At 35.8% G+C, this 19,028-nt stretch overlaps 1 protein-coding gene across 1 annotated transcript in view; it reads left to right on the top strand.

The window, feature by feature from the left end:
* The window catches only part of TRDN (triadin), a gene marked incomplete at both ends in the record, with an annotated part of 192,499 nt that overhangs the window by 41,814 nt on the left and 131,657 nt on the right, over positions 1–19,028 (top strand). Inside the window, 3 exons of the mRNA XM_080341419.1 lie at positions 706–765; positions 2,098–2,292; positions 6,914–6,973. Coding sequence (XP_080197545.1) covers positions 706–765; positions 2,098–2,292; positions 6,914–6,973 — 315 coding nt within the window. The remainder of the gene's footprint in view (positions 1–705; positions 766–2,097; positions 2,293–6,913; positions 6,974–19,028) is intronic.

The raw sequence follows: 19,028 nt of genomic DNA, 5'->3' as shown, positions 1-19,028 counted from the left end.
GTCCAAATATCAATCATGGCTGATATAGGCAGCAATTCTAGGCTGGAATTCAGTTAGAGGGGATGTTGCTCTTATGTAGTTATCACTTCAAAGAAGTGTAATTAACTCTCTTGTTCCACCAATATGTCTGGATGGCAACCAAGAGAGGAAAGATACAAGTCTTTGCACAAAATCTTGACAGCCTTTCTGGGACACAGCAGTGTGTTTGTTTACTCAGTGTATCCTGCGCAGACATGAGCTCACTGAGCTGGTCTCTGAAGTGAACACCATGCTTGGGGCTGTGTTTGTATGACAGTAAGCTCAAGCTAAGAAAAACCCCTTTCTGTAAGACAAATGGAGCTGCATGGCTTTCCTGTTGGCTGGAGCACAAGAAGATCAAGCCTGTATCTGCTCGGAGCTTGAGCAGAGCAAGTTAATGTCATCTGGAATATGCACTATAAGCATTCCCTACAAAGCTTCAGCTCTGTGGGAATGCCTTGTCTTCTGGTTAGGTGAGTCTCAAAACATTTTTTTAAGCTTTTTATCCCAGTGTCTGAACCTGAGAAAAAGAAGCAAGATATTTGCAAAGTAAGATTTTTGCAAATCAAAAAACATGAATCACAAAGAAATGTGAAACTTTCAGGGATGCTCTTGTGTTTTAGCAATATTTTCTCATTCTTTGTCATTTTTTTCCTAATGTACAATGTACAATTTTTGCATTTCTAGTAATTCAAAAAGACAAACCTGAAAGACATGAAAAAGCTGAAAAGAAACCTCCTCCCAAAGGTATTTATTTTTTTATACTAAATTTTACCAGAATTTACATTAAAATTCATAAACTTTATTTTATTGGAGCAGAGAGCATGAAGCATATAAAAAAACAGCTATATGACACTATAATGAAATTAAAATAAAATCTGAATTAAAATGTCTTTAGAAGATCTATACGTGATCCCTTTTAAAATATGTTGAAATTTCAAAGATGAAAATTAAAGGTATGAACCACCATTTCCCTGAAAAAGAAATAGGCTTATCCATAAGTGATTTGACAGGCATATTTTCACTATTGCTAGTTAAGGAAATTCTTTATTCACTAGCCATGTCATGACTTTTTTTAAAAGTAGGAATTGTCTGTATTCTATTTTAGAATAGGTAGAATTATTAAGTCTACATATTTATAAAATCAGTCTCTCAGCTCAGTGGTTTAATAGAAATAGAAGTCCGGAGTCTTACAGAAGACATGCATTTAGTAGCATCCAAGTTTTGTGTCAAGGTTGGAGACCTTCAGAGCTATGAAGAAAACAGAAGTATCAACATCAGATTAGATTAAACTAATATTAGTGGCATTTTAAACTACTGTTGGGTTTTCCAATGAAGTGAACTAGAAACACACATATTGTCAGCAACCATGTCTCAGATGAGAAAAAGCTGCTGATACATATGAGCAGAAGGAACATTCCTGGTCTTAACAACCTGTGTGTAGTTTCAGCCACTGGTATTTACAATTCAGTACAATTCAGTAATTCTGCTGGCAAACCTTCTCACTGTGCTGCAGGGCAAATCATGAGCTGGCCAGTCTCAGACTAGTCTTTATGCCCAGGGAATTTCTGTAAAAGGAGACCCAAAAAAGGACTCAAAATGTCACGGGCAGAGACCTAGAATCAGTGCATAAAACTGACCCTTACAAATAGCCACACTTTAAATAAATGACACTTAAAAGTTATAACAGAGTTTAGCTCTCATCTGTGAAGTCTAAAGTTACTCAGATTTAGCTTGGAAGTACCTTGATTTTTGCTTGCTTCATGACCAATCTTTGCCTCCCTAGTTGATACCACAAAAGCTAACATAATGTCATTACAAACATTGAATATTATTTGCTATGGCCTACTGCCCTTAGTATCAGCCAAATATTTGGTACATGACTGAAGACGAAACATGTTTGCATCTCATATTTCTGTCTAAATCTATCTAGTTTTGGGGGATTACAGCTTTCATCAGATCTGACTGTTAATGATTAAGAAATACTTATTACTGATAGCATAAGATAAAATAAATTATATTGGGTATTATTCTGCGGGGAAAGAATGACCCTGAAAACTTTTTGTTTATTACCTGCAGAGGAGAAGAAAGTAAAGAGCACTAAAGTGGAAGCAAAAGTTAAAAAGGAAGTGAAAGATGGAAAAGGAGAAGGAAAGACGACTGAGAAGGTCAAGCAAGCAGAGACTAAAACAACAGAAGTTGGGCTAATAAAGGCCAAACCGAAAGTTAAGGAGGAGAAAGCTCTTCAGACTGTAACTAAATCGGAAAAGAAAGGTAAACAAAACCAGGAGGAGACAAAAGAAGATCTCATAAAGGTAGTAGGGAAGAATAAGAGAGAATGAAGTTAAAGTTGGCAAGGACCAAAGCCCATTCACGAAAAAGTTCAGTACAAATAAATTCTAGATGAATCTCAGAAGTAAGGTATCAAGAATAAAATATCTTTTATTTAAATAACGAGAATGTTCCATTTGTCATGGCTAAAATTCTTTTTATTTTAAATTCTTCTTTACTAAGGACCAACTTCTCTTCTGATAGGCCTGAGTCTTCATGGACTTGCTCAGTAGAATATTATGTAGTATATTGCTAGTAAGGTTATTTTGGAAAACACAGACTGTCCAATGACCTATTGGAGATTACGCTTTGTTTCTATATCTGCATATGTCCTCAGTAACAATAAGGAAAGTAGCAGCAGAGGAAATGGAATGTAATTTGTATTACATCAGATTATATGAGGCATTACCATGTTGTCAGGTATTGTATGACGTAATGATATACTTGCTGGATGTAATTTGATGGGAAAAGCTTCTAAATTTCTGCTAAAAAGGAAGGAAGTGCCATTACCCAGGTGTAAGGAAAAAACCAAGTGGTAAAACAAAGAATCAACATACATCAACACCAAAACAGAGGTGTTAACTGTTAATATATGCTCTTCTTTGTCAGAGCCAACCTGGGTTCTTCCACTCCCAAGTTGCGCCAACTGGCTCCCTGATTTCCCTGGGGCTATTCCATGGTGTTGGGTACAATTTTTGTATGAATGAAGGTGGCAGGACCAGCCTCTCCATATGGATTGCCACACTGAAGGCACAGGATTATTCTGACATTAATAAAGGCAGCTCTGTTGTGTGGCATACCTATCTGATCCTTCCAGATGATAACCACAGATAAATTGTCATGCCTGAGCATCAAAGCAGCCATCCCTGCCTGGATATCTGAATCTGCCTGGGCAGATTATCTCAGAATTTCATAGCCATCAGCTCTGAATCCCTTAGGAGGTCCCTAAATTATATATTTCTAGAAATCCAAGAGACTTAGGACATAGGCTCCTTTCTGACATGAACAGCGTGCTGAAACAGTATTTTTAAACATTTATTTGTATTCTACTTTATTTTGGTTTTTATTTGAAATAGTGGAGCCTTTGAGGCATAAAATCAAAGCAGCATCTTTCATGCTGATTGCTGTGACCAAGGGGAAAGTTCAGCAAATTGCTGAGCTTCTCTTGGGAAATGCAAATCTTTCAGTTTTTGTTTGCTCTAACAGAGTTTCAGTGCACAGTGGGATGCACTCCGTACTCTTCAGGATATTGCTCTCAAAAAGCAATGGTGTGCAGATGATGCACTTTTCTCCCTGACCGCAAAATATTTTAAGTAAGTAGGGGTCAAAGATTACAGAGAGCAACAGAAGGTGCTGGTGGGTTTTTTTGTTTGGAGTTTTTTTGTGGATTTTTTCCCCACTTTAACTGATAAATATTAGCAAAATTATGTCTCAACATCAAGCATTAACACTGTTTAAGTCTGTTTTAGATTGTGACCTCAGTGACTGTGCACTGAACCATGTCAGGTGAAAGTAGGAATGAGCAGCTGGACAGGAGGAAGGAAGGAGCCTCTTAAACTGCCCTTATCACTGGAGATTAGGACTACACACATCCAGTGAAAGCTGCCTTTTCTACTTCTGTCCTTCTTTCCCACAACAAGCCGCTGCTGCCCAGCTGGATGCTCTCAGAAAATCCAGTTCTATATTTCAGTCCCACTTTGACCCAAGGTGAACATAATTTTGAAGTCACTATGGTTTCACCATGATTTCCTGATCCTGCAGTCCTTACTTTTCCTTGCTCAAGGGAGTAGTTCTGCCAGCTTTTCTGCAACAATGTTAAAAAAAAAACCAACAAACCAGTAATCACAGAAGGGTTGTTATGATGTCCCTGATGTTGCATCATTCCATACTCAAATTAAAATTTTTAAAAAATATATGTCCTAGGGTAATTCAAGTGAGTTCCAATGACAGAAATATCTATGACTGTTTTTATCAATAAGAATACAGTCCCAAACTTTGACAGGATTTATTAGTACTCAGGTGACTATCTATGCCACTATTGCAGAGTTATAAGGTAAAAACTATAGTGTGAAATTTTCTTTTTAATAGGAGAATTTAAATTAAAATGAACTTTTAGCCATGAAGAGATATTTAGAAAATCATGTTCATTTAAATTTCCTTAATTTTCAATCTTTGTTGATTGGCAGAATTCCCATGAAATTCAATGGGATATTACTGTGCACCTTATTGTTTCATATACAGTAGAAATGATACTTTCGCTATTCAGAATTTAATATTCTGCTTTTTTTGTTGTTTTTTTTTGTTTGGTTTTTTTTTCAATAAATTCCAGTTTTTAGGGGTTGAGTTACTAAAGAAATCCTATGAGAAGATTGATACAAAATCTTTCTTCTCAAGTACAATCAAGATTAAGCTTTTTTTTAAAGTTTATTCAAACTACATTAAAAAAAAAAAAAAGTCTATTTTAATCCTGGTCTATATTACTGCATTTAAAAATTTCATAATTGTAATATCAGTGAAGTGGTGTGACCTACCAGACCCTCAGGCTATGTCTATATCATAACCTAAACAGAACTATCATAGGATTGTGCTCTGCAATGTGATTGTCCATACAGTTTGTGTCCCCTGACATAGTTTTGTCCCTCGCCATCTAGCAGCCTCCCCTACAGTGACCTAAAACAGTCCAGAGGCTCTTCCCCATGGGCAGTGTGGATAAAGGCAGGTTTTTTTGGCAAAGAGGAGTAAGGAAAACTCAAGATTGTTGAAAAGAGCTGTGCCCTTGCCATTTATTTTCTGGACTAAAAAATTGGCATTTGTCCATTTTAATTATGAATACAGAGTGACTCACTGAGGCCCTCTTTGGAAGTGTGTTGAAGTCAGTGCAAACACTTTTCTGACTTCAGTGGCTTTAAATGGGCTTACTGAGTCTACAGATTTCTACATACTTGTTTCCTCACACATAGGCTGCTGACTTCTTTTCAGAAAATTAGCACATATAGACTTCAGGCAAATATTACAAACAAATTCCTTAGATTCCTTAAGGATGGAATCCAAAGCTGGAGGCAACCAGAATGATAAATTTGAATTCCTAAATATGAAAGTATAAACTATTATGAATAGTCATTAAAGGTTTTAAAAGCAAAGATTATAGCCACAGCCTTGTGTACATCTTGAAAGTCTTATCCCAGGTTCAACAATACTGACTAGTACTGCCCTCACCATCCCAGTAACAAGAAATACTCCATGGGCTCCTGTCAACTAGTACAAACAATTGGATATTTGCTGAGTTTTTAAACCCTTTCCTAATTTCTGGAACTGCATAGGAAATCATTATTTGAAAGTTGCCCTTCTCCACCCAATGACTGCTATGGCAGTCAACATAGCAGAGCAGCAGTGAACTATGTAAGAATGAGTGTTATATCCTTGGAAACATGATTTTGCATTTAAATATGACAGTTATGCCATTTCATTTTTTTTTAAGTATTCCAAAGTCTGCATAATTTTGTTTTGAAGTTGGCAAAGAGGAAGTAAGGGGCTTTGTAGGTGGGTAGGAGAGAGATGCAACAGGAGGCGGAGAGAGGAAGAGATGTAAGTTCTGTAGGCTAGAAACTGTGCTAGAACAGTCTAGGACAAACAGATGAATATGCTTAACTTAAGGACAATTGGGAACTAACTTAGCTAACCAGAGCTGACATTTAGTCATCAGCGTTAACTTTCACAGCTAATGTCCCTTACAGATGAGTGGGACAACATGTTTTTTTTCTGGCCAACTGGAGAATCCAGCAATAATATTGCTTTTTTTTTTTTTTTTTGCAATCAGTTATTAATGTTATAAATTTTTATTAACCTCTCCGAATCTGCTAATGTACGGGAGAAATCAATAGAGAGTAAACATTTCTGAAATCACTTTAACTTATATTCAGAAGCCCCAATTTCTGAATAGCATAGTTTATATATATATATACACAGATTTAATATGTACATACATAAATATTTGTAAAGATTAGTCTTTGGAAAATAATTCTATAGTAAAATGATAAAATTCTCTGGAAAATCTCATCGCTACAGGAGTGTAAGTACATACTGTTCTCTTTATATTCGCATTCACTAAATGTACATATTGATTATACTGTTAAAACAACATTAAGAAAACACTGTGATGTAAAGCTTTATTGAATTTTGCTATTACATGATTGTATTTATTTGAAATGGATCTTCAAGAATAAGAAAAAGTCTTTGGGACCTGTGGCCAGGAAGCAGTTTGCACAGTACTTGCACTGGGGGTCAGGACATAGGCCGACACCAAGGCTGTGCACTGCTGACCTGGGGTGTGCACAGTGCCCTGCCAGCCCAGGAGAAGAGTTGGTAGCTCTGAAGTTCTTGGCTGGGAGGCTGGACAATGAAGTATCTCTTCCTGAACATGTGAATTCCTTGAAGGCCAGGAAAAAAACACAAACATATAAGTAAGAAATGTGTCTTTACACTGCCAAGCTTAATCATCATTGTTAAATAGCAGCAACCTTTTAAATCCACTTCATTACTGTTTTTCTCCTTTTTGCTCTGTTAGATCAATATGCATTCTGTCGCTATGTGATTGACATGTTTGCACAAGGGGAGTTTTATCCAGGTACTTTCCTACATCATTGAACTCTGTTCTAATATTCTTCTGTTTCCCTGGGAGTTTCTGCTCCTTTATGTATTAAAAGTGTGTGTTGTATTGTTGAAAGGTCTCACAAGTGCAACAAAGAGTGTGCAAATAGTTTTAATAAAGCATATGAGCTAATGGCTGTATTATTAAAGCTTTTAATTTTCTGTCTACAATGCATGAATTAAAATTAAGGTCATGTCAAAAGTAGAGTCAATGGAAGGTTATAGAAATTGCTAACATTTTCCGTGCTTTTCTTTTTGGCTGAGGTGCAAAATGAAGCAGCTTGTGGTTAACAATTTATTGGGTTTTTTTCCCCACAAATAGCAAGCCTTAACTCCAGAATGCTTCAAAAATAGAATTGCCATTGTTGTTCCTAGTATATAAAATATCTTAGCTGATCCATCACTTCTTCTCTCTTCCCACATCTCCATGTCCATTTGTTCTAACATAGACAATTCTTAGCCAAAAAAAAGAAGCTAGAGCTACTGATGATGACTGTCATCCCATAATATTGAGTCAATTTACCATGACCTTATTTAATGGACACTCTTCTGAAATCCAGTGCAAGAGCACATACTACAGAGTGGACACAATATTAGGAATTAAAAGCAACAATATTTATGAAAAGAGTCAAGGATAGACTATTTAAGGACACACTAAGCCTCACAAGCTTTGTTTAGTCAGTTATTTGCTCAAGAAGCTCTCCACTGGTACTTCTCTGAATTGGATATGTTTTCTTATCTCTACCTTGTGGCTTAGGTCCTCTCTTCACATTTCCAGCTCCAGCCAGAGCTAGAAATTCCTCAGGATGTAGCTGAGAAACAGAGACTCTCAAAATGGAGAGAGGTAGGACATTGATTTTTGAGAAGGGAAAATAAACAAGCTTGGGATTTTGAAGAGAAAAGGTTTGTGTGGCGTGTTCTCAGACAGCAACAGGCAGAGATATGGGGCTCCATTAAAAGAGAGCAAAATATTGGACACTTGCCATATCATATATAAAAAGATTTGGAGTTTTAAAGACAGACAGTTATAAGCAAAAGGACTGGTCTAGGCTCAGAGTGAGAGAAAGGTTAACATAAACCTTCCAGACACCTTCAGTTACACTCTGATTCAAAAAATATACCCCCGCATCAGGTGTGATTCACCCAGTTTCTGGATTTACACACCTGTACCACTAATAAATCACAGCATAAAGACTTGCATGGAGATCTTCAAGATCTCTCCTGTAATTGTCCTGACATTTGCAAGTAGCTTTGACACATGTCAGAGCTCTTTTTTCCAGGTGAGGTCCTGGCCTGTTTGACCCTCTCTTAAGGCAGAGCAGACATGCTGTGAGAAGCATGTTTTGGAGAAGACTACTTTTCAGTTTTGAGCTTTCCAGCTACAAGGAAACTGGGAAGACCATGAGGGGGAACAGGGAGATAGAGAGGGGAGTCTGCAGTGACGAGTTTCAGATGATAAAAGACATGACTGTCTGCTCTTGCCTCCCAATGTTTGCCATGCATCATTTCAGTATGCTGTGATACAGTTGTGCTAATAAATCACAGATTAAACATCTGAAAAATGTTCAGTGATCACTGGATGGTCAGCTGGCCTTCAGGTAAATAGCTAGGGTGACACCTTGAGGCCCCAGAAAGTGGAAATAAATTGTAAAGCAGTTTAAAACATCTGATTTGTAGGAGAAAAGGAAGAGGACCGCACCTTAACTTAGGATCTCCAAAAGTCCACTCATGGCTCCACCTTTAAAACGAGAGATTTTTCTGTTGACATCTGGAGTTAAATGGCATGAATGGTTGTTGTGATGGAGTCTGAGACATTTTTGTGGAATGCAAAATAAAGCATTGTGTTCACAACAAGCTTTAGTCAACCCACAAGCTGTGAAAGGCAAGGTTGAAACATCCAGACTCCGTCTTTGAGAAGCAAAGGCCAGGTATGCCCAGGTGCCTGCTCTTTATGGAAATCATTGAGGGGAGTGCCACCAAACATTGCTCAGTTAGTGTTTGCAGCTGCCTTCTCAGGCAATGTGCTCATTTCACATCAGCCTTTGTGAACTGAAATATTACTGTAATTCATTTTTTTTAATAGATTAACATGGGGAAACACAAGCATACTGAGTCCCTTTAATAATACTAATATCCAATTAGCTTTAAAACCTGCTATATTTTATTCTTTTATCAGTTCCTATATTTCATGGTAAATTACATGGTCTGAACCAAGAGATTTGAGTGCAATTCAGCTGAAGATTCTAATTGCAGTCACCCTGATATGGTAATACTTTCAAACTGGGAACCTTCTCTGTCAATCCCAATATTGCCATTTGTGAGGGAGGAGAAAAAAAAAATCTTGTAGAAAATTCCTTCACGTCGATGTATTGGATTTTTGCAGGATTGTTTACTCCAAATATGAATTTCTGTCTTCTTGAATTTATAAGAGCAGTGTCCCACTCATTAGATTCCGTAGGCACTATATATATGCATATGTATTTATATAGAGAACATCAGTAATAACAACTACTTTGATAGTATTTTTGAACTATTTGTATTATTGAAAAATTTGTATTCATTAACAGTATTAGGCTATTTTAAGTTTATAGAAATGTTCTGCAAGAATTTATAGCAAAGTAGACCGTTAAAGACGACATTTTATACTGATCAAATACTTAAAACTCAGATCCCCGTGTTTGATTAATCAGATAAACTTTGCAAAATATATCAGTTAGTACATTTTCATAGTCATCTGAACAATCTATTGGAGGTCAGATAATGTAGTATGTAACACATGCTTCTCTAATTTAACTGGATCTACTCTATTTTATTCCCCCTGTGCCATACTCCTGTTTTACCATTCCTCCCCTGCTTTCTCCGCAATGTTCACCAGCTTGCTTTACATTTACATTTCCCAAACTACTGTGACAGATCAAGGAGTTGTTCCAATGAAATGGTTTTTTTATTTTGCATCTACCCAAGTGGATTCTTGTGTGTCTGTATTTTTGCATGCTCACCTCAGCATGTGGTTGTGCATGCTGCATACTGCTGATTTGAGAATAATAAGCATCTCTTGGGTATTTGGTCATAGCATGGCACCCTTATTTCCCACAGGCATATTGTATATTTATGGTCATATTTTGTTTTCATTTTAATCACTTGGAGGTTACTTCATGTGTGTGGTTTTACTGTGTTCTAGTTTTCGTTAAACAATTTATATTTCACAGTATGCTAGACTCACTACTGGATGATCTTTGTGCTTACCTAATTGACAACAAAGACAGTGGGAACACAAATGTGATATTATTGTAAATATAGCCTGAAATCTAAAATCTTTACACTGAAGCATCCAATTATCCTATAAAGCTTATACCACCACATGACTGTTTCCAGTAATAGCTAGGTTGCAAAGGAAAGTGGCTATACCATTTCCTTTCATCAATTTACCCTCTATGTTTATTGTATATTTCCATGCCAGGGTCTGAAAGCCAAAGCGATGTAGATAATTTTGCTAATTTTATACTGTTGAAAAAATCCATGCCTCAGAGAAATTCACCAGGATTTCTGGCACATTTACATAGCAAGAGTGTATCCCATAGGGTGAAACAGTCATTCTATCTTTTCATTAAAAAATCATCAAAGTCTTACCCTTTGCAGATATGCTCATAAAAAAAAAAAAAAAAAAAAAAAAAGGTCATAGACAGTTATCATGTCTACACTGTTCTTCCATTGCTTGTCTCTTCTCTTTCTTCCATTGTCAAGAAGTATTCGAAGAGTCGGGATTATTGTTATTACACAATGTGGTAAGAGAATTCCAAGACTTTGACAGTATGATATTTGCCATATAATATATAAAAAGATTTATGGACATACTGGTATAAAAGTACCTCAATTTGCAAGATCACAGAGTATATTAGTGCAAAAATACTGAGAGTATTAAGTGCGTAATTTTGAAAGTAAAGATACCTGTATTTGCTGTGGGTGGGCTGTAGCACTGAAGTTAAATACTTGCCCTCTGCTGTTCAGATAGCAAAACACTTAAAACTCTTGAACTATTTTTAAGTGTCACTCGTACTTGGTTAAAGACTAGAATGTGTTGTGGATATATCAATGACAGGGTGTAACATTGAATTTACATGGGGACAATTTTGATACTAGTGTAGTTTCTCTGGGTATATATTTGATGCAGTGCAATAACGAATCAGTCATAATAAATAAGAAAGAAACATGTTATTTGCTCCTTGTTTGGAGAAATTCAGCACGAAAAACTGTGGACTGAGTTATAGGCTTTCACATTTAAGAGAGAATACTAATGAATTTTTTTTCCTTTGAAGAGAAGTTTCCTGATGGCATGTACTAAATAGTCCTCTTGCCTACAGTAGAAATGAAGCAAACCAGATATTTGTCTTGGTGAAAGACTACAGGGACAGTTTGGGAGCTGTGAAACTTTTCCAGTTTTATTTTTTAAACAGGAAAGTTAGCTAAGGACTCACGTCTTCTCCCTCTAAGGGTGGTACTGTATCACAAAATTTGCAGAAACTCATCTGGATTCATCTTCAAAGTTGATAGTTAACTGTCCATCAGTTTAAAAAAAGTTATTCATATGATGAAACACTTGCCGACACCTTTGTTTCTGGTGACAACATAAACAGAGATGAGTGAATGACATGAACATTTATTCCTTTAGTAATCTCCTGGTAGAGTTTTGAATACTTTATAAACAATCTGAAAGGAAAGAAGTAATGAAGAACAATTTTAAATACAAGAAACTGAAAACAAAGTTTAATTATTGAAAATTTTCTAACAAATTTATTAAAGTGCAGTTCTTGCAGTAGTTTTAGCTATAATTTGGTGTCTAAATATCACTGCTTTACATTTCTATTAGGTTATGTAAAACTATGTGAAGATATCCACTGATGTCATTTTAATGAGGTTCTTGTCTGAGTCCTCTCTTACCCAAAAGCTGTGTCTATTTGCTCACTCTGAAACGACATTGATCTTTTAATGGGGAAATTATCAGCACACAGTCCTGACACCATCCCACAGAGGCAAAACAGCTACCCATTATTCCCTGTTTATATCATTCCACTGTGAATCAGAGCCAGATGCTGGCACACAAAGCTGCATCTGTCAACACTCTTATGGCACTTTATTGGAACTTCGCCAAAAAAATTTCAAATTACTTTCACACTCTCAGAAGCAGCTACCCAGGGAATGTGTGGTATTCTGCTTCTGCAGAGAGGAATGGATCTTTTTCTTTGATACTTCACTGCAAGACACCGTGAGGAGTCAGACTTATGTGATACAAAAGAAAGCCAAATCCTTTGCTGGTGTAAATGAGCCTAAATCCATGATTTTAATGGAAATAAACCAATCCGATCCATGAATGCAGAGATACCAGTTGAACGAAAGTATTCACACACCTGTATTACATTTTATTATTACTATTTCATATTATAACTATTTCATATTATAACTATTTCATATTATTCGGTAATCAAGTTTCAAAATCAAGGATCATTTAAGAAGCCAATCAACTACATCTTAAATGCCAACCATTTCATAAAAGAATGAACCTTATATGGATTGCAAGCGAACATCTGTCTTTGACGAGACATGAAAACCCACATACTTCTCCTTCAGTTATTTATATAAGCCCGGTTTATATACCTCTAAAATATATCTATTTCTAAAATTATAAGTGAGCTAATGAACACATTACCTTTAGAATATAGTCCTGAAACTGTCTTAGGGAAGTCCACTGCAATGAGTTTCTCTCAACTTAAATCGAAGGGAAAACAGCTGAGATCTATGCAAATGTGCCTTTAAAAATCTTCAGATGCTGAATACACCAAAACATCACGAAGAAGGAAAAATATATACTGAAGAGCTTCCAGTTTTCTTCTGAATTTTTCATTAACAAGGCAAAACCTATTGCTTCTCTGTGGGACTGAGAGAAGTTACTTTCCGCATCCAAATATAGATCCTTTGTTCTCTCTGATGGAAAACGATGAAGCTTAGTTTTAACAGAAACAGTGTCTGGTCACCATACCATACAGATAAGAATAGCATAGACAGGATCTCCAAATGCTTTGACAAGATACATTCCATCATGAAGCATTTCCAGCTGCACAATAATTCCTCATTTTTTCTGCATTGAGAACGTGCAACACAGTGTGCACATGTGCAACGCAGTGAGCACAGTGTTCAGCCATGGCCTAAGCGATATGTGCTCTCCACGCCTTGCTTGTGGCCACTTCCTTCTACACCTAGTCCCCAGCCACTGTGACAGGTCACTGTGGCAGGTCCATTCCCTTCACCATTCTCTCTTCAGACACTTCTTTCTTTTGCCATCCACTTTCTTTCTGCATCTATCTGCTTTGTCAAAAAAGACAAGCAACTTACTGACATATACCTAAAAAGAGTCAGGACTAATTTCTTTTTTTTTCATCAGGAAATGTTGTCCTTCTGATACTTCACTTTCATACCTTTTGTTTCACTTTTTCCTTCAATACACTCAATATTATCTGACAGAGTAAACAGCACATAGAGTTCAAAAGGCATTCGATACCCACACACATTAAACCTAAAAAAAAGGTGGTTTTTTTTTGTTTGATTGGTTGGTTGGTTTGGTTCTTTTTTTGTTAAGCTTGACAACAAAGTCCTGTCTCTTTATGTGATATTCATTCATATAATTGCTTGGGTTTGGGGGAGTGCTGTGTTACTAGGCAGCAGTTACAGTGTGAAAAATCATGCATTGCTCTTGATTTTAGTCCTGGAATATTTTGGTGGCATATGCTGTCATCTTTATATAGAACTGCAAAATAAGATGTTTGCAATTCATTGCACCTCACTTAGATACCCAAAATTTAATTGTCGAACTTTAACCTTTAGCTGTCTTTATAGCCAATGGTTTGAAATGAAGGCCTCCAGAGGATAATTTCATCCTAAAAAGATGCCTAAGATAGAAAAGATGAATCACCCTTTGAAGGTACCAATTTTTCTCCATTGACTATAAATGGATCCCTCGGGTGACTTATCTACGTTTAACTGTCTAAAAGTTAACTTTTAAATGTCTGATTGAGAAAGAGCCTAGATACATTCAAGAAGTATGCTAAAAATGTACAAGCCAGGATTTTGCTCAAATAAAGACTTGAAATGACAAGTTTTCTATGAGATTTCAAATGGTTTTATCAGAAGCAACTGTTGGCTCAGCCAAGAAGCCAGCAGTGCTACTCTGAAAACTATGAATCGCGAGAATATCTTTCCCATAACATTTTGGGAATCAGAGAAAGAGAAAAGAAAAAATATAGAGGGAAATATTTTCTTGAATAAACATGGAGGGTATTTCCTGTCCAAATGTGACAAATAAAAGAAGCTTAAATGATTTTAGCATTAGAACAAAGCCCCAGTATTTACAGCTTCTGCTTTCATAGAACATAAGCTTTGAAATTATTAGTTGTTCTATTCTTACAAAATTCTTTTTTTTTCTTAGAAAATTTCTGTTATATCTGTCTATAGGTGGAATAGAAAGTCATGGTAAGTTAAGTCAGCTTTCCAAAAATCATAGACAAGGCCTTGAGCACAAGCATTGGAACTCATGAGAGTGATTCCCAGAACTCTTTGTCCTAAAAATAACAGGAAAGAGGCTTTTTTTTTGAAAAAGAAAAGGGAAGAAAGAATCAGATGCTACCAAAATGTGGTTGGTTTAAAGTATAATCGTCTCCATTGTTACCTTTTTTTTTTTTTTAACTCTAGTCTTCCTCATAATTTTTCCTGTCCTTTATGCAAACCCAGAAGCTTTAGTTGAGATTGTTTCAGGCTGCAAATATTCAGACAATGTATCCTGTATTACTGTAGAAACCACAGCTGCTCAGGAGTATTACATCAAACCTAACATCACCATATGTTTAAAATGGTGTAAATTTTAGTCTCAAATTTCAATATTTCTTTTTTTATTATCATTATGTCATAACCTTGTAATTTCCAAAAATATTACAACCATGTCACGAGTTTCTTAATTGTACAGAGCCTAATCTTCAAAGGTATTAGATACTAAATGCCTACTTAATACTTAGCTCTCACTGATTTCCATGAAAGTCATGAACAGGAATCAGCAGCCAACATTTCTGCACTTTCGGGCCCTACTCCTGATATTTGATCTGATAAAATCACTCAGTTCTTTTTCCTCTAACTTCAAACTGCATTATTGAAATTCTAACTTCAGAAAAATGGTTGTAGATTCACTCTCTTAGGTGACTGTCAAGTATAAACAAGACAGGTAACACAATCAATAACTTCTTGTTTCATTCTGACAAAAAGATTCAGAGAGGTGAAAAAATTCTTAGCTTGTGACCATAGCTATTTGGATTTTGTTGGACTTCCAGTTATTTTTATATTAAACATATTCATTATCTACAAAGATCTCTGGTTGTGAGAGATTATAGAATCTGTAATTTGATGTTATCAATGCTAGACTGCTTTTGTTTAGCAAGACATGGTGTATGCACTCTTTCTTGAAGACAACATAAGGTTTTTGCATTCCTAAAGTAACATCTAGACAGCTTTTCTGACTTTCGTACTGATTGTTTCTGAGATGCAGTTGGACTAATGACAATTGAAATGATGCTACATACAGACAAACCAAATATAAATAACTCAGAATTTACCTAACAGTGATCCCATGGCATAGTCAGTGTCTATTGCTTTGCATCACAATAGCTTATCAGTCCCCTTCATTCTGCTTAATTGTTAGCAGCAAGTATTTAATTGTAGTGTTTTCTTTTCTCTGTTTTAATTATTTTCCTGTGGATACTTAATATTGTGGAAAGTATGCATCTATACCAACTCCTAATATTCATGTTGATTATGCTAGGGATCACTGTATATGACACCAATTTATTAAAGGTTATTTGGGGGGAGGAAGGATTAGTATGTCTTTTTATTTTATAATCTGTTTCCACAGTTCTTTTGCACTGCAGAAGGTAGCAATAACTACAACAAGCCAACATTTCTACACAATAACCCATCATTTTTACTGTCCTAGGACTTAGTTCTTTGAGATTCATCTTTTGATATTTCTAAACATAGTATGTAGGATTTTTTTGCCACTAAATTCACATGATAAATAATGGGAGGAAGTGGAGATAATTCAACTTTCAATTCTTTTCAGTTCTTTTCAATTCTTTTCTTTCAATATCAGGAAAAGCTATGTGACTTCTTACTTAATGTGTAATGACAAAGCTGTTAAAACTTTTGACTCCTCTATGACTTCTGTCTTCTGAACACAAAAATTAGAATAACTTTCACAAGATATGGGTTGAGTTAAAGATGGATTTTGGAGCCCCAATATGGTAAAAATCTCTGGAAAAAAATTCTCAACAGATTTACTGTTGTAAATGGATTTAACTGCACAGCTCTATTGTGCAGCTAAGATACATTGCATGTATTACTGGTTGGACCAATAACTTCAGCTTATAAGTTAAAACACCAAAAAGCCCACACCTGTAGCTCTACTCATGCCTCTCTTGCCTAATTTGTACACTTGTTATGCACACTTGCATTGTGTGAGATACAAAACCATGGGAAAATAAGAAAATATCAAACAAATTCCCAGCTGTGACTTTAATTGGGTTTGGTGGCTGAGTGAAAACATACTGACTAACTGATGTTCACACAGCCTCCAGGAATTCATGTTAGTGGAATCTCACACCTGTTCAGTTACCAAATCAAGTAGGGATAGAAAAAGGATTTTCTGTTCAGAAGCATTACTAACTAAATATCTATATGTATTTATGTATATATATGCATGCATATGTACACATGGGCTCATGTGTGCATATATATAGAGAGAGAGTCTATATTAAATAGTTATAAATGCATATACATATATATAAGAATGCATCATCAAAAACAAAGGATGAACTCAAATCTCTACATACTAAAAATATAAGCTATCAAGTTGCTGTTACTTTTTGCTCGATACCTTGAGAATGACAATTTAATCCTTCACCCTACTCCATTCAAAAGAGCATTTAGATTATCAGTTTGCACCCATCCTTCCTATACATTCACTGGTAACCTACTGGTCCTCACTTTTAGCTTTATGATGGTGTCCCAAGGGTGTTAGGTTATTTAGAATAGGCTTAGTTATGTTGCCTGTGTGTTGAGGGAGGAGTACCTCTCAATTACATGCTTTCCATATAATTCGGTCACTCTGCAGAGCTCCATTATTATCTGTAATATTTGTAACATGTTTTAAACCCAAGAGCAACATATAGATTGATTGGGCATTATCCATGTAATCTCTCCTTTTCTTATTTTCTTACACATCATAATAGTAACTGGCTGATAGCCAATATAACAGTATATGAAAATTTAAAGGATTGTATTGCTAGTAATTGCTGCATATACTGTAGCAGTGTTTTTCCTTAGGTAATATCAACCTCACGCAAAAGGAGAATTTCACTGCATGTTGGGCAATTATCCATTTAACAAAGAGGCAGATCATGAGTATGATTGAAAAACTGAAATATGTGTTAGCGGCTAGGATAGACCTCCTCCTTAAAATATATATATATATATATATTTTATTATCCATTAAGTCCATCTACCACTGTCAAAGACTGAGTCTCGAATAGGTCATTAAGATCATGTTTAAACTATTTTTTTTTCCATTTGACATTATTTTGTTATCACTTTTAAGAATTGTGGACTACATCTATATTAGTAAATCAAACTCAACTCAGCTGTTCTCTGTCATAGAGCAATCTATATTCATTATACTTCCTCAAGGTCAAAACCGGCTGCCTGCACCCTGACTGTCTATTGGGAGCAGTCCTTGGCCCTTGCTAACTCCTGAACTGAGCCAGTGAATAGCTTGAGACGTTACTACTTGGAGCAGATAAAAAATGTCAGAGGCTATTCAAAAAAATCATAAAACTATTTTGTTTGGAACAGACCTCTAAGATTATCTTGTCCAACAATTAAACTTACACTGTCAAATCCACCTCTAAACCATGTCCCTAAAAACCTCATCTATGTGTCTTTTAAAACTCCAGGGATAGTAACTCTGAATTCCAGAGCCCAGTAACATTCCCAGGTACCATTTAATTTACTAGTGTTCATAAACCACCATGTTAGGTTGTGTTCCTTAGAGAGGTTGCCTACGTGGGGCCCCAATATTTCAATTCATTCCTTCTCCAATATGAGCATTTGCTTTGTTCAAAAAAGTTACACAATCTCACCTCTTGGTCCTCAGCTATTCTTTCTCAATGAAAAACAATTTGCTGGTAGTTTTTCATGCACGCATCCTAAGTGGAGAAATCCTTCCTCAGAATAGTCACAGTCTAATGTCTGAAGAGTAACAACTGATAACAAGGGAGAGGCTTGTCTTTAACTTACACGTCAAAACTGGAAACCTGGACACAACAGTGGGACTCCATTAAGATTTCAGTCCTCTAAAAGCGTATTTGGCAGTCTTACCTCATTCTGCTGATACATGTCTTGTTCCAAGCTTCATAAAACATTTGATTTGAACTTACTTTTCGTAACAAATGACTCTGTAAAGAGCACACTTAATTTAATTCAATTATTTCTATTATCATTAGGGAAAGTTGTCACATGTGGGGAGAATGTATTTTACCTGAAGACATTTCCCTGTGCTATTTGAGAGACACTGTAACAAAATATTGATACTGGTAGACTATAGGGTTCCCACTGTTTAGATCACTGGCATATTGACACGTGGCAGTGCAAAGTCAAAGGAAAGGTGTTTGCACATGTTGCTTTCTGTGGTGGCATTATTTTTTCCCATATCCAATTGGAATATTCATCCATACACAACACCTTTAGTTGTTTAATAATAATAATAATAATAATAATAATAATAATAATAATAATAATACATTTATAATAATCTTATATAATTTTAGAAGCATTTTCTTTTATCCTATGATCTCCTGATCTGGAGAGATAGATTTTGAGACTTTATCTATGTCAATTAAGGTCACTGCAGACAAATTGAACTGGGCAGATCAGAGAAGAAAGAA

This window comes from Nesoenas mayeri (assembly GCF_963082525.1).
Source record: "Nesoenas mayeri genome assembly, chromosome: 3".
Lineage (NCBI taxonomy): Eukaryota > Metazoa > Chordata > Aves > Columbiformes > Columbidae > Nesoenas > Nesoenas mayeri.
The sequence above is the reverse complement of the archived record's forward strand: the minus strand, read 5'-3'. Positions and strand labels throughout refer to the sequence as shown.